The sequence below is a fragment of the Anabrus simplex genome, chromosome 2 (assembly GCF_040414725.1).
Source record: "Anabrus simplex isolate iqAnaSimp1 chromosome 2, ASM4041472v1, whole genome shotgun sequence".
Taxonomy (NCBI): Eukaryota; Metazoa; Arthropoda; class Insecta; order Orthoptera; family Tettigoniidae; genus Anabrus; species Anabrus simplex.
In genome coordinates this window covers 158,427,403-158,443,743 of record NC_090266.1, presented here as the reverse complement: position 1 = coordinate 158,443,743, position 16,341 = coordinate 158,427,403, and the positions used below count along the sequence as shown (strand labels likewise).

General features: G+C 40.5%; 1 protein-coding gene across 1 annotated transcript in view; it reads left to right on the top strand.

Annotated features, from left to right (window-relative positions):
- Positions 1–16,341, top strand: part of LOC136863954 (prenylcysteine oxidase 1) — a 166,039-nt gene that overhangs the window by 31,877 nt on the left and 117,821 nt on the right. The window contains exon 2 of the mRNA XM_067140407.2: positions 11,917–12,126. Within this exon, the coding sequence (XP_066996508.2) occupies positions 11,917–12,126 (210 nt within the window). The remainder of the gene's footprint in view (positions 1–11,916; positions 12,127–16,341) is intronic.

The window sequence follows — 16,341 nt, the reverse complement described above, 5'->3', positions numbered from 1 at the left end:
CGTAAGTTATCAGCAAAAAGGACATTACACACACTAAGTAAATGCCCCAATTATAACTATCTCTTCTGGATCGAAAAGCGATGCCAGAATTTAGATTTTATTAATTTTCACAGCGTAGACAATCAAGTTGGCTAAGCTGATTTAAAGATGGCTAGCATATTTTGCTTTGAAAAAGTTCGCCTCTCCCCCTTTTCTTGAACGTGTGGTGGGGATAACTTCTCCCAAGATGCGTCGTGGTGAACCACCGGCACAGCCCCACCCACGATGTCACAGGCTTCACTCTTCTCCGGGCTCACCGCTGGACAATGAAAAGGTTGTGCAATAGATTGCAAATACTGAAATTTATAGAATAAATTTTAAAGACCTATTTCATCTGTCGCAGTGATGCAGATATTTATTAATTTCAAGATTTCTTTCCACAAAATAGCATTGTATCTGCAATTTAGATGACCAGTCTTAACCTGAGGTCCTTGGATCATGCCCCTGTTGGGTGCAATATATATAAACAAATTTGTATTGATTAGCTGGATCTAACTCCATACCACAGTTGTCTTATCATCAATACGGAACATGAAACTTATCTGCTTTGATAGACCTAATTGTCGAATAATGAAAGTAGAAGAATGCAAAAAGTGAGGAGAGGAGAAAACAGTACAGGTGATTAAACAATGAAGTGGATAGAAAGTGTAGGACAGATAAGGAAGAATGGCTGAAGGGGAAGTGCAAGGATGTTAAAGGTTGTAATGGTCCTAGGAAAGGTAGATACTGCATAGAGGAAAATCAAGAAAACTTTTGGAGAAAGGAAAACTAGGTTTATGGTTACGAAAGCTCAGATGGAAAACCACTTGTAGGGAAAGAAGACAGTGCAGAAAGATGGCAGGAACATATCCAACAGTAGCAAGGTAAAGAAGTATATGATAAGGTTCTAAAAATAAAAAGAAGCAGCTGTTGATGCTGATGAAACTGGAGACTCAATTTCAAGGTCAGAATTCGATAGAGCTTTGAGAGACTTAAATAGGAACAAGGTACCTGGAATTGATGACATACCCTTAGAATTACTGACTGCCAGAAACTAGCATGGCAAGGTTATTCCATTTAGTGTGTAAGATGTATGATTTAGGAGAAGTGCCATTCAATTTCCAGCAGACTGTTGTTATACTTATTCCCAAGAAATTTGGTGCTGACAAGTGTGAAAACTACTGCACCTTTAGTTTAGTATCCTATGCCTGCAAAATTTTAACATGTATTATTTACAGAACAATGGAAAGATAAGTGGAAACTGATTTGGGAGATCAGTTTGGCTTTAGAAGAAATGTAGGAACAGGTGAAGCAATTCTGACTTTACATCTGATCTCAGCAGACCGAATTAAGGAGGACAAGCCCATGTACATGGCTTTCGTAGCTCTAGAAAAGTCATTCGATGATGTTGATTGATCTTGATTTATCAGTTTCATTTTCTGAATTTACAGTTATCGTATGTTATAGACAGGAAAGTTTCCACCTTTTCAATACAAATTTATTTATATAAAAATTCAATCTACAGTACCGGTTTTATAATGGACAAGGCAAATCAATAAAACTTATTTGAAGGTAATAGTGTACAGCTGAGGATGACTGTATGTAAAAAGGTCGAAACCGGTACTTTAGATTGAATTTTAATATAAATAAATTTGTATTGAAAAGGTGGAAACTTTCCTGTCTATAACATACAATGTTGATTGAACTGAGCTATTTGAGATTCTGAAGGAGATCAGGATCAAATACCAAGTAAGAAGAATTATCTACAAGCTGTACAAAAGTCAGTCTGCACTGACAAGAATCAAGGGCTTTGAAAAGGAAGCAGCAATCATGAAAGGAGTGAGGCAAGGCTAAAGTTGCCCCCTCCCCCCCTCCTTTTGAATGTCTATATAGAACAGGCGGTAAAGGAAATCAAAGAGGAATTTGGAAAGGGAATCGCAATCCAAGGAGAGGAAATAAAAACCCTGAGATTTGCCAGTGATATTGTTATTTTTTTAAATCTGAGTGCTGAAAATCTGGAGAAATTGCAGAATGGTTGTGATGTTAATTGATAAGATGTATATATTTAATCACTGACAGGTCATTTTTAAATTAATGTGTATATATATATATATAGGGTTTTAATCGCCCATTTCACATCATCATTTCATTCCTTTGTATCGCGGCTATAACGTATTCTGAACGAACCACATATTGGGTAAAGTATTTCAACATCATTCATATTAATAGCTTGCAGTAAATTTTCCAATAGCCGTTGTGAGGTGACCAGAGTCAGCAGGCTAATTTCAGCCCATTTCCAGGAAATGTACGTCATCAAGGTTACGAGAGACCTTACCCTCTTCACCTTCTGATGAGACAGTTGAAACATTATGAACGCTGACTTTTCGAAGTTTGCTACCTGACGCTTCAATTTCGCGGGAAAGTTTAGCCTATGTGAATGGACGTAATGAAGCAACATGATGGATTCACAGCAATACATAGAAGGGGTGAGACCTCGAATCATACTGGACCATGTGATATGGCTGATGGAGGGAGACTTTTGACGGCTATATACCTGCCGACAAGAGCTGGAGAGGACACTTGTATTCGGACATTCTTATTCTGACTCAGAGACACAGAGACACTCTTGGAAGACACTCTTACTACGATTCTACTTCTGCATATCGGAGAAGATTTTAACTTCACTTCACATCTGAGTATATACTACTCAAAAATTACTCTCATTGGGACCTGTTATCTCAATGACGAGAGGTAGTCAGTGGGAGAACGGTTTCGACTAGTATAGGGGAGGAGAGCTTTTATTATATTTTAGTTACGCTACTGTTCCGTAATACGGAAAAATACAAGTGTATTCTCTCCATGAACATAACCCATGGTGGTTTTGCATTTAAAATTAGGACTCATTACGACTTTATGTAAGGAGTACAGTAGGAAGTGTTAAAGGCAGGAAAAGCAGAAGTAGGACTGGAATCCAACAACAGATGAGGCAGCCGGTACGAGAGATCCATCGATCATCAGCTTCAAGACAACAGAGTCTACAAATGGTGAGCTTATGGCATAAGTTACTGCAAGTCTTCGCGCAACAGTTCATTTTCTTAGAGTTAATTTCATTCAGTTTTTTTTTTGCTTCCCCAAGTTCAGATTTTGTTAATACGCCGTTACGTCACATCTTTCATCCTAATAAATAGCTGTTTTAATTTGTATTTTATGAAATGATTATTAATGATCCTTAAATTCCAAGTTAGTGTACTTAATGGTTAGTGTCCCGTCACCCTACCCCTGGGAGTTTTTTGAGTCTTATGACGTATTATTATTATTATTATTATTATTATTATTATTATTATTATTATTATTATTATTATTATTATTATTAATTATCGACTATCGTTTTCAAGCCATAAGCTTGAAGGCTGGTGCCCATGGGATATTATTTATTGAGAAACAATGAGATATCATTTATTTATATTACTATTAAAGTGACCCGCCACGTTATAATACTGTCACACATCTGTGGGCTGAGTGGGTATGTCACATGGTATGGACAAAGTTGTGGGGAAGGAGTACAAGATGAAAATAAAGTCCAAAACGAAAGGCATGGAGTGCAGTAGAATTAAGTTTAGTGAGGCAGGAAATATTAGAGTAGGTTGGCGGCGACGGCTGCAACTCATATCCGAGTAAACATATTCTTCACCAGTGTACATTTTCACTTTCACAAAACTTTGTGAATATGTTTCATATGACTTAGTAGCCCAATCTTGGCATGAAACATACGTTCACACAGATCACATGAAATGTTTGGGGGAGGACGGAATTGAGCTTGACAGAGCTTCCGTGCTTGTCATTTATCCGCGTCAGTGCTACCCTTTCCCGAACTGTACACTCCAAATATATCAAGATAATAGGCAAATTGATATATTTGGAGTGTACAGATCGGGAAAGGGTAGCACTGATGCGGATTCGGAATTATTTGATAGGATAGTCAGCTATGTGGGAAACGACATGGAAAGAAATGTGATTGTAGCGGGAGATCTGAATTTGCCAGATGTCAATTGGGAAGGAAATGCGAACGACAGGAAGCATGACCAACAAATGGCAAATAAGTTAGTATGGGAAGGACAGCTGATTCAGAAAGTGATGGAACCAACCAGAGGGAAAAATATCCTGGATGTGGTGCTGATAAAACCAGATGAGCTGTATAGGGAAACTGAAGTAATAGATGGTATTAGTGATCATGAAGCTGTTTTTGTGGTAGTTAAAAATAAATGTGATAGAAAGGAAGGTCTTAAAAGTAGGACTGTTAGGCAGTACCATATGGCTGATAAAGCAGGCATGAGGCAGTTTCTAAAAAGTAACTATGATCAGTGGAAAACGGTAAATAAAAATGTAAACAGACTCTGGGATGGGTTTAAAGAAATTGTTGAGGAATGCGAAAACAGGTTTGTACCTTTAAGGGTGGTAAGGAATGGTAAAGACCCACCTTATTACACTGACTGACAGAGCAAATGCAACACCAAGAAGGAGTGGTCAGAACATTATGCCAATTGCAGGGTAGACTGACGTCACTGAGGTATGCTCATGATGTGAAATGCGTCGCTGTGCTGCGCACGTAGCGAACGATAAATGGGACACGGCATTGGCGAATGGCCCACTTCGTACCGTGATTTCTCAGCCGACAGTCATTGTAGAACGTGTTGTCGTGTGCCACAGGACACGTGTATAGCTAAGAATGCCAGGCCGCCGTCAACGGAGGCATTTCCAGCAGACAGACGACTTTACGAGGGGTATGGTGATCGGGCTGAGAAGGGCAGGTTGGTCGCTTCGTCAAATCGCAGCCGATACCCATAGGGATGTGTCCACGGTGCAGCGCCTGTGGCGAAGATGGTTGGCGCAGAGACATGTGGCACGTGCGAGGGGTCCAGGCGCAGCCCGAGTGACGTCAGCACGCGAGGATCGGCGCATCAGCCGCCAAGCGGTGGCAGCTCCGCACGCCACGTCAACCGCCATTCTTCAGCATGTGCGAGACACCCTGGCTGTTCCAATATCGACCAGAACAATTTCCTGTCGATTGGTGGAAGGAGGCCTGCACTCCCGGCGTCCGCTCAGAAGACTACCATTGACTCCACAGCATAGACGTGCACGCCTGGCATGGTGCCGAGCTAGAGCGACTTGGATGAGGGAATGGCGGAACGTCGTGTTCTCCGATGAGTCACGCTTCTGTTCTGTCAGTGATAGTCACCGCAGACGCGTGTGGCGTCAGCGTGGAGAAAGGTCAAATCCGGCCGTAACTGTGGAGCGCCCTACCGCTAGACAGCGCGGCATCATGGTTTGGGGCACTATTGCGTATGATTCCACGTCACCTCTAGTGCGTATTCAAGGCACGTTAAATGCCCACCGCTACGTGCAGCATTTGCTGCGGCCGGTGGCACTCCCGTACCTTCAGGGGCTGCCCAATGCTCTGTTTCAGCAGGATAATGCCCGCCCACACACTGCTCGCATCTCCCAACAGGCTCTACGAGGTGTACAGATGCTTCCGTGGCCAGCGTACTCTCCGGATCTCTCACCAATCGAACACGTGTGGGATCTCATTGGACGCCGTTTGCAAACTCTGCCCCAGCCTCGTACGGACGACCAACTGTGGCAAATGGTTGACAGAGAATGGAGAACCATCCCTCAGGACACCATCCGCACTCTTATTGACTCTGTACCTCGACGTGTTTCTGCGTGCATCGCCGCTCGCGGTGGTCCTACATCCTACTGAGTCGATGCCGTGCGCATTGTGTAACCTGCATATCGGTTTGAAATAAACATCAATTATTCGTCCGTGCCGTCTCTGTTTTTTCCCCAACTTTCATCCCTTTCGAACCACTCCTTCTTGGTGTTGCATTTGCTCTGTCAGTCAGTGTATAATAGAGAAATAAAGAGACTAAGAAGGAGGTGCAGACTGGAAAGAAATAGAGTTAGAAATGGCTGTGGAAGTAAGGAGAAATTGAAGGAACTTACTAGAAAATTGAATCTAGCAAAGAAGGCAGCTAAGGATAACATGATGGCAAGCATAATTGGCAGTCATACGAATTTTAGTGAAAAATGGATGGGTATGTATAGGTATTTTAAGGCAGAAACAGGTTCCAAGAAGGACATTCCAGGAATAATTAATGAACAAGGGGAGTGTGTATGTGAGGATCTTCAAAAGGCAGAAGTATTCAGTCAGCAGTGTGTAAAGATTGTTGGTTACAAGGACAATGTCGAGATAGGGGAGGAGACTAAGGCCAAAGAAGTAATAAAATTTACATATGATAACAATGACATTTACAATAAGATACAAAAGTTGAAAACTAGAAAAGTGGCTGGAATTGATCAGATTTCTGGGGATATACTAAAGACAATGGGTTGGGATATAGTACCATATCTGAAGTACTTATTTGATTATTGTTTGGTCGGAGGAGCTATACCAGATGAATGCAGAGTTGCTATTGTAGCCCCTGTGTATAAAGGAAAGGGTGATAGACATAAAGCTGAAAATAACAGGCCAGTAAGTTTCACATGCGTTGTATGTAAGCTTTGGGAAGGCATTCTTTCTGATTATATTAGACATGTTTGTGAAATTAATAACTGGTTCGATAGAAGGCAATTCGGTTTTAGGAAAGGTTATTCCACTGAAGCTCAACTTGTAGGATTCCAGCAAGATATAGCAGATATCTTGGATTCAGGAGGTCAAATGGACTGTATCGCGATTGACCTGTCTAAAGCATTTGATAGGGTGGATCATGGGAGACTACTGGCAAAAATGAGTGCAATTGGACTAGACAAAAGAGTCACTGAATGGGTTGCTATATTTCTAGAAAATAGATCTCAGAGAATTAGAGTAGGTGAAGCTTTATCTGACTCTGTAATAATTAAGAGGGGAATTCCTCAAGGCAGTATTATCGGACCATTATGTTTTCTTATATATAAATGATATGAGTAAAGGAGGGGAATCGGAGGTAAGGCTTTTTGCGGATGATGTTATTCTCTATAGAGTGATAAATAAGTTACTAGATTGTGAGCAACTGCAACATGAACTCAAAAATGTTGTGAGATGGACAGCAGGCAATGGTATGTTGATAAACGGGGTTAAAAGTCAGGTTGTGAGTTTCACAAATAGGAAAAGTCCTCTCAGTTTTAATTACTGCGTTGATGGGGTGAAAGTTCCTGTTGGGGATCATTATAAGTATCTAGGTGTTAATATAAGGAAAGATCTTCATTGGGGTAATCATATAAATGGGATTGTAAATAAAGGGTACAGATCTCTGCACATGGTTAGGAGGGTGTTTAGGGGTTGTAGTAAGGATGTAAAGGAGAGTGCATATAAGTCTCTTGTAAGACCCCAACTAGAGTATGGTTCCAGTGTATGGGACCCTCACCTGGATTACCTGATTCAAGAACTAGAAAAAATCCAAAGAAAAGCAGCTCGATTTGTTCTGGGTGATTTCCGACAAAAGAGTAGCGTTACAAAAATGTTGCTAAGTTTGGGTTGGGAAGAATTGAGAGAAAGAAGAAGAGCTGCTCGACTAAGTGGTATGTGATATAGATGTTGATTCCCATAGGGAATCTGAAATATTTGTCCTGAATGAGTAAATTTATAATACCAATATAAATGGTCCGTTATTGGACATTATAAATTTTCCAGCTAACTCATTCTTGGTTGCCAGCGTTTCGCCCTCGTGTGCTAGGGTGGGCTCATCAGTTGGTACCTAGCACACCTACCAATACGCTGGCTAGTGCATACCGTGGAGGCCACTGCGTAGGCTAACTGGAGCCACCGGCAGTGCCAATGCACTAAGAGACTTGGTCTCATTATCAAAAATTGATGCCTGCTTGGCCATCAGATGATATAGATGTTGATTCCCATAGGGAATCTGAAATATTTGTCCTGAATGAGTAAATTTATAATACCAATATAAATGGTCCGTTATTGGACATTATAAATTTTCCAGCTAACCAGCTAACCAAGAATGAGTTAGCTGGAAAATTTATAATGTCCAATAACGGACCATTTATATTGGTATTATAAATTTACTCATTCAGGACAAATATTTCAGATTCCCTATGGGAATCAACATCTATATCATCTGATGGCCAAGCAGGCATCAATTTTTGATAATGAGACCAAGTCTCTTAGTGCATTGGCACTGCCGGTGGCTCCAGTTAGCCTACGCAGTGGCCTCCACGGTATGCACTAGCCAGCGTATTGGTAGGTGTGCTAGGTACCAACTGATGAGCCCACCCTAGCACACGAGGGCGAAACGCTGGCAACCAAGAATGAGTTAGCTGGAAAATTTATAATGTCCAATAACGGACCATTTATATTGGTATTATAAGTGGTATGTTCCGAGCTGTCAGCGGAGAGATGGCGTGGAATGACATTAGTAGACGAATAAGTTTGAGTGGCGTTTATAAAAGTAGGAAAGATCACAATATGAAGATAAAGTTGGAATTCAAGAGGACACACTGGGGCAAATATTCTTTTATAGGAAGGGGATTTAGGGATTGGAATAACTTACCAAGGGAGATGTTCAATAAATTTCCAATTTCTTTGAAATCATTTAGGAAAAGGGTAGGAAAGCAACAGATAGGGAATCTGCCACCTGGGCAACTGCCCTAAATGCAGATCAGTATTGATTGATTGATTGATTGATTGATTGATTGATTGATTGATTGATTGATTGATTGATTGATTGATTGATTTTTCATGTTGCCTTCGTTCCTCTTCAAACACCGAAACTGATGTAGAAACAGTGTGGCACCAAAGTGTATGATTCTCAGCCAGTGTATCCCAGGATTCAGTGTTAATTCCAGCTCTTTTCATAGTATGCTTTAGCTGATCCTTGAAATGCCTCAAAGGTGCTCCATGAGGTCTTGTGCTAGAACAGAGTTCACCGTGCAGAAGATGACAAGGAAGCCTGGTTTTACTTATGCGATGGATGTGCCCTGTCCATCCGAGACGGTGGACAGTGATGGTAGCCTCAATGCTTATAGCATGTACTTTCTCAGGAACTGCAAGGTTAGTGACCTGGTCCTCCCATTTGATGTTCAAGATGGATGTAAGTTTTTTTCAAATGGAAGCACTCTAGCTTTTTTATATCCTGATTGTAGAGGGTCCACATTTCACAACCGTAAAGCAGAGTTGAGATGACAACAGCATGGTAAACCATGATCTTGGTATGCATTGTAAGGTCCTTATTCATGAATACACGACGGCATAAATGTCCAAATGCTGAGAGGGCAGCACCAACTCTCCTATCTACATCCTGTGAGTAGTTAGCATTTGTTGAGAGGATACTTCCTAGTTATAAAAGTGGTGACCTGCTCTAGTGGAGTATCCGCAATGGAGTGATTGAAATGTGGGAAGTTCGGTCCAGGTGCAGGCTGTGAGAGTACTTTGGTTTTCTGAACATTAATGGAGAGACCAAAATGATTGCAAGCACTCTTGGAACAACTGACTGACTGTTGCAGCTCCTCAGGTGTGAGAGCAGGTCGGCAGCATCATCTCCATATTGCATTTTCTTAATGGAGGATATTGTAGTAACCTTTTTCGAGTGTGGTCTAGCCAGATTGAACAGTTTCCCATTTAAGCGATATCTGACCTTTACACCTTGGTTGCCTGTAGATGTTCCATATAGCATGGCAGCTAGGTAAAGAGCGAAGAGTTTTGGAGCGAGCACACATCCTCGTTAAGTATTATGCCAGTATTTAAGGCATTTTGAATAGGATCCACTGATTATTTTTATTTCATGATCATTTTTTCATCGTCATTTATTTTAGACTAGCCAGTGGATACATTTTGAAGTTTTAAATTTCATTTTGTTCACCTCATACCATTATGGGCTGATGACCTAGCTGTTATGCCCCTTTAAACAAGAAACATCATCAGCGATTCTCTGATTACTTTCCGCAATATAGCCCATTCCTGCTCAACATTCTTTGTGTTGACTGGAGCACTTGCCAACATGTCGGAGATCATGTTGTGGAAATTCATGGCAGTGGGTCCATCTCAAAGTTTAGATGTATCAAACATCTGTCTGGATGGGGTTTGAAAATGCTTGGGTGGTTTACTGTGAAGACTGGTTCTAAAATGAAAGAATAATAACTTGCGATCCGTCCAGCAATCATCGTGGCATGGAGAGCTCCATCAAACCATTCTGTGGACTGATGACGCAAATAGAAGATCTATTGTCGCGGCCATCAAATTAGGCGGGTGAGGAAAACTGCGCTGTCGTCAGATATGGGAACAGCGAAGCGACAGATGGTCGAGAGTCGCTTACCCCCGGACACGGATTGGCAACGTTGATCGTGCAGTGCTGTCAAACTGAAGCCCATCCGCTCCACGCCACCTTACCCTAGTCATTCCCTGTCAAGCAGCTGTTGAACTCGCATCGTAAGTGCAGTTAAACATGGATAGTGAATGTGAATTGACTTGGGCTCAAGTGAAGAAAGAAGTGGCAGAGAGGAACGAGACATTCAAAATAAAGGGCGTAGAAAAACTCACGTCAGAAGCCATCGACCGTGTGACTGCTGCAGATTGGGAAAAGTGCTTCAATCGCGCAGAAAATGTTCAAACAGACGATTGGACCAAGGAAATAGTAAGGGACGAAAGAATGGAGCCATTCATCATCTGTCTAAAAGACGACTCGACAGATAGTGAGATGAGTGATGACAGTGACTAAGACTGCCTTGAAGCCAGAAACCGATTCTTACTTCATTGTAAATTAATGTAAACCTATTTTTTAAAGTAGTTCTTTTTCTATATTACTTGGTGCAATATACAGTATTCAAATATTTAAAGTTATAATGTAATAAAACTGATACGGATTAATATGTAATCCGAAAGTATTTACGGGATCCTGCAGCCTGTGCTGGTGCACGCGCCCCGAACTGCCTCAGCTTGCGACATTTACATGATCGCTTTCCGGGCCATTTTCCGGGAAAATTACAAGACTCACAGAAATATGTTTCAGATAAAAAATATAAGTCAGCCGATTTTTTACATTTTTCCCGCAGACAAAATTTTATTGGCTGAAGCAATAAAAACTTGGCCGCTTACTGAAATTTTCAATACATGATTCTACGGATTTAAACTTACTCGTTCAAGATTTTTTTTTTCATAATTATTTAAAGTGGTTTATATGGAAAATAGTTATACCACTGGAATCAGCAGTCTTTTCTGAAGCTTGTAGTATAATTTGTATCGAAACATTGTATGAAGTAACATCAGGAGCTTGAGAGAGAACAACTTGCCTCGCACTCCGAAATGATGTGTTCAGTTAGACATTTCTTCGCCAGTTGCTACATAACCTTGGCAACAGCGTAATTTCTCTGACCCGCCTAATTTTGTGGCCGCGACAATAGACACTTTAGGACATGAAGTAATTCGACTCAAAATATCTGTGAAATCCACTCCAATTCCCTAGTTTCTGGTAGGTTTACTCTCAGGACCTTGCATTATTTCATTTTTCCATGGTTCATGATGGGGCCATGGAGGAATGACGTCACATTGTCTCTTTCTTCGTATTTAGATAGCCTCTCTTTGAATCCTGGTGAATGAATATGGAATTTTTGAAATATAAATCATGACCCTATGGTTAAGTTTTCATGTAAAACTGAAGGTATCATTGCAATGATCGTGATATTGACAGTCACTTAAAACAACAGGCTAGCTACTAGCTTGCTTGCTTTCTTTCTTTTAACCTCACTGTATGGACTAACCCATAAAACTCCTTACTCATATTTAAAAAAATGAAATGTATTCTCTTTTCATAAATATAAATATTCTTTGTTTACTTGCCTGCATTTTTGTGATTATCTTTTACATTCACTTAGATAAGTAGACACTTTTATTAATTTTTGTTTTGCTATTTTTAGCTGTTATAGGTGGTGGTATTGGAGGAGCCTCAACAGTACATTTTCTTGAAGAATTGTTTGGTCCTGCTAATGTTCAGATTGATGTATTCGAGCCCAACAATATTGGAGGTCGTTTGGCAACGACTACAGTGGATGGGAACGAATTTGAATTGGGAGGTTCTGTAATTCATCCCAGGAATTCACATGTGAATACATTCATGGATATACTGGGTAAGTGCGTTTCAGTAGCCATCATCTGCAACACTTTCATACGAATGAGTAAACTCTGTGAAAGCATTAATTCTTATTTACTTCCTTGTCTGCGCATCAAAATGTTCACTATGATAGGTGGGAAAGAGTTAAATATAGGTTCAATTCTTCAAGTTTAAAAATTTGATGTGTCTTTTTCTACTGTAGAGCCTTCTCTCCCTCTCTTTTCAAAGTAAACAGGGCCCTACAAAAACAGTTTTTCAACATGTGTCAATATGAAAGATGTTTTTTAAGTAAGTAGTTTTTAAATATGGCTACTGCAACGCTTCGGTCGTCGTTCAGCGCATGTGCACTCAGTATGTACACCTGTAAGCTAGCCACAAATGCAATTATGGAAGCATTCATCTGTGTTTGTGTGTATTGAAAATGCCTCTCACAATTAATGGTCCCACCGAGTGTGAAGTACACGCTGTGTTCAGTACTCACATGTTTATTATGTATGTTATGCATTATTTAGAATTGTACTTTTGTGTTTGACAGTTTGTTGTTAACACTAGTCTGCAGGAGAATAGATATGAGGTTATTCACCTTAAGTAAAATGACAAAGAGATTTTAGAGTATATAATTATTTTAGGGACTGGTTTCAACCCAACCAGGGGTCATCCTCAGCCTTATAATACTAAACATCGGCAAGTTATACAATGTATGTGCAATCATTAAAATTCTTTACTTTATATATTATGACAGGATATAAAACCCATATTAAAATATGTAATGACAAAATAGAAGACACTTAAAACACCAGATGTGAAATTCAAATAAAAGTTTTGGTAAATTGATCAATTGTAAACAAGTTCTGTTGGACTGGATGTCTGAGGTGTGTCATTCAGTTCACATTTATTCCTTGTGTGTGTCTCATTTGTTGATAGTACCAGTTTACACAAAGTTATAACTTTATTTTCTTAGATAATGTTTTAAAATGTTGGCCGATGCTATGTAGTTAATTAGAAGTCATCAGTGGTTATAAAAGAGAACCATATACAGTAAAACCTTGTCAAGACGTTTCTGCAGGGGACAGGTAACAAGAACATCTTAAGCAAGAAAACGTACTACTGAATATACGAATAAAAACTATCCAACAGGATATGGAAACACTAGGTATGATTTTTTCCGACACAATGGAATTTTACGTCGTACAACCTGACAATAAAGTTCGGTGAATAGTCCTGGACCATAGACATAAATGAACAATGCACGACAGTGACCTTACTGTCCTTCGAAATAGTCCCCTCCCATAACTATGCACTGCTGAGATCGGCGGTACATGTCCTGGAAACTTTGCAAGAAGGCTTCCTTTGGGATGGTGTTCAAAAGCCTCGTCACGTTTTATTGGATGTCAGGAATATTGTCAAATCTCTTTCCTTTTGAAGCGAGTTTGAGTCGTGGGAATTGGCTCTGACCTTTTTCCGATGAGGGGATCCCAGAGAACGCCATTCCATGTTTTGCCGTTTCATTTTAGGGTCGTACCTGAGGCACCAGGTTTCATCCTCGGTGACAATACAGTTCAAGAAATTTGGTGTCGCATCCGCCATTTCGACAAAATCCTACGAAGCCTCTAAAAGTGCCTGCTTCTGATCGTCAGTCAAGTGATGTGGCACAAGATGGGAACACGTTTTCGTCTTCTGTAACTTCTGGGTAACGATTTGTCGCATGGATTCATGGTTAATGTGCAGTTCATCCGCTATCATGTGCACAGTTAATCGCCAATCGTTTGTGATTAATGTCCTCACCTTCTCACTGTTTTCATCACTGTTTTCGTCACTGACAGCGGTCGCCGGTCTTCTGCTACAGGGGTTGTCAGAAACACTTTCCCGGCCTCCTCGAAAACAGGCGAACCACTCGTACACACACTTCAAGGATAATGCGTGATCTTCATAAACATGTACCAGCATCGCATGCGCTTCTTTTGGTGTCCTGTCAAGCTTAAAACAAAACTGTACATTGATCTTTTGGTCGTTCATGTTCCTGTTCGCAGTTCAGAACCAACGCACAAAACACGCACTGTATCAAACAGGTCTTACATGGCACACACACGATGCTCAACTGAACAACATTGGGAGCAGGTGGTCAAAACCTGCTGCTATGCAGGTGCAGAGTTGTGTGTCGCCAGTGTTGCCGGATCGACCATTCTAACTTCATTCACCAAACTTTATTGTCACAGGTTGTATATCCGTGGGTACAGTGAAAACTCTATGAGAAGAGAATATTAAAAGGTGTGAAAAATACGAGAGAACAAATATGAAATCTTATTCCGCTGGGGCTTATAAAATAATAGTGCACTGAAAAGTGTTAAAAACACCAAACAACAAATACGAATGTTGCCATTGATGCCTTCACGGCCCGTACTTATAGACATGATACTGTATAGGCTTTTGGGATTATGCTGTGTAAAGAAAATTAGGTGAAATTCTTTGCGTTTCACAGAGAACTGTGCTCTGCGTCATCAGAAGAAAAGCTTGACTCTCCACGAGAAAGGCTTCTTAAACAATGACTTTTTAAAATTAGACGTTATAATAGAAGTGGAAATGGTACGTTCATTCGTCACCAGGTGGCTCCCCAGATGTGGCACAGCGCTAGCTTTCAAAGCGGAAGCTGACCAAACCATCAGAATCAGTCTAAGAGGGTCTCATAACATGTGTACGTAACATATGACAGTGACAGGTGTATGACATTGACACAAGCCTGGAATTAAAATGAAAACATTTGAACGGGTCTCATAAAAATATTCAAGTATTACTGCAGATCACACTCTTTCTAAAATGAATGTTAGCAGAAGCCTTTTATCTCGGACCAGTTGGTTATTAAACTTTATTTTTCTGGTCACACACTTGACAATGAATTGGATTTTATGCACGGCCATGTGCGACTGCAATGGAGTGACTTTGGTTGCTATTTTGAATCAAACAAAACTTCGACTGACCAAGACTGATTCGAGTGATTGAGTCAAAACTGAGAGGTGCGAGTTTCAACATTCATTCTAACTCTGTGCGCTTAAAGATGTGGATGCCAGTCGACTTGCTGACAGACTTTAACTTTGTCTTCATTAGTAAGGAATTTCACGACTTTTTCCGTACCCATAATTAGGCTACCACAAGACAAAAACGCACCACATCGGTCATTTTCACCCGATTATGCTCCAGATGTAGGCTATCGTGCGACAAATATTCACTACCCTTCACTGTAAAACTAAACACAAAGTACATTTCTTACTTCTGAATGGAATGCGAAATACAAGCACAAACAGGCTCATTGTGTTATTCTGCAGTTTCACTGCTAACGGGCAAGTAGAACTGAGCATTACTGAGGCTAATGGCTTGCTCCCCGAAGGTGCAATTTATCCTGTGAAGTACAAGAATTCAAGGCCTTTTCCCGTTACCACGCAACTGCAGCGGAGACCCAAATTTTAAATCACGTTCCTTCTACAAGGGATGACATTTTCACGGCTAGGAAAATATGATCGTACTAAGCAGTAATAGCGAAAATTTCTGACGTTATAAGTGAGGTATTTTTATATAGATTTAATACGATGAGAATCGGGACTTTGAATTTACAACGTGCTAACCGGGAAAACTTGTTAATGAGGAACGCACTAACAAGGTTTCACTGTAATATAGGGATATTATCCTGTGACCAAGCTTCTTAAAATATATATATAAGTTGTAGGCCAACCGGTGGATTAGGCTCATGAGTATCATACACTTCGCCCATATTCACCACATGTTGCAGTGTTGACGATTTGAGGGATACTGTGCTCAGGTTAGCGCTGAACGGCTGGTTGAGCTTCTAGTGGAGGGGAGTCAAGTGAATGAGTATAGGTGGGGGAAGTAGGGAGAACGCTGTGCTCTTGCGTGGGGGGAACCTCTTATTTACACTTAATAAATGTTCTAGATATACAGGAATGGTTAAAATTTAGATTAAAACATTGATCTAGGTGGATAAAACCATTTTCTAAGATAATAAGATAAAAAGATAAAACTCTACACCGGATAATCCCTGCTATGGGACAGTGATAGAAATGGAGAGTGTACGTACTCGACAGAAAATGTAAGAGCAGTGTTCACCGCCGTCTGTGTCCGGGCCAGTTCAGATTGGGAACTTGGCATTATTACAATGGCAACATAGTACTGTTTGTGAAAAGTGAGAAACTGTGCCATTTTTCATTTCACCGAGCATTTC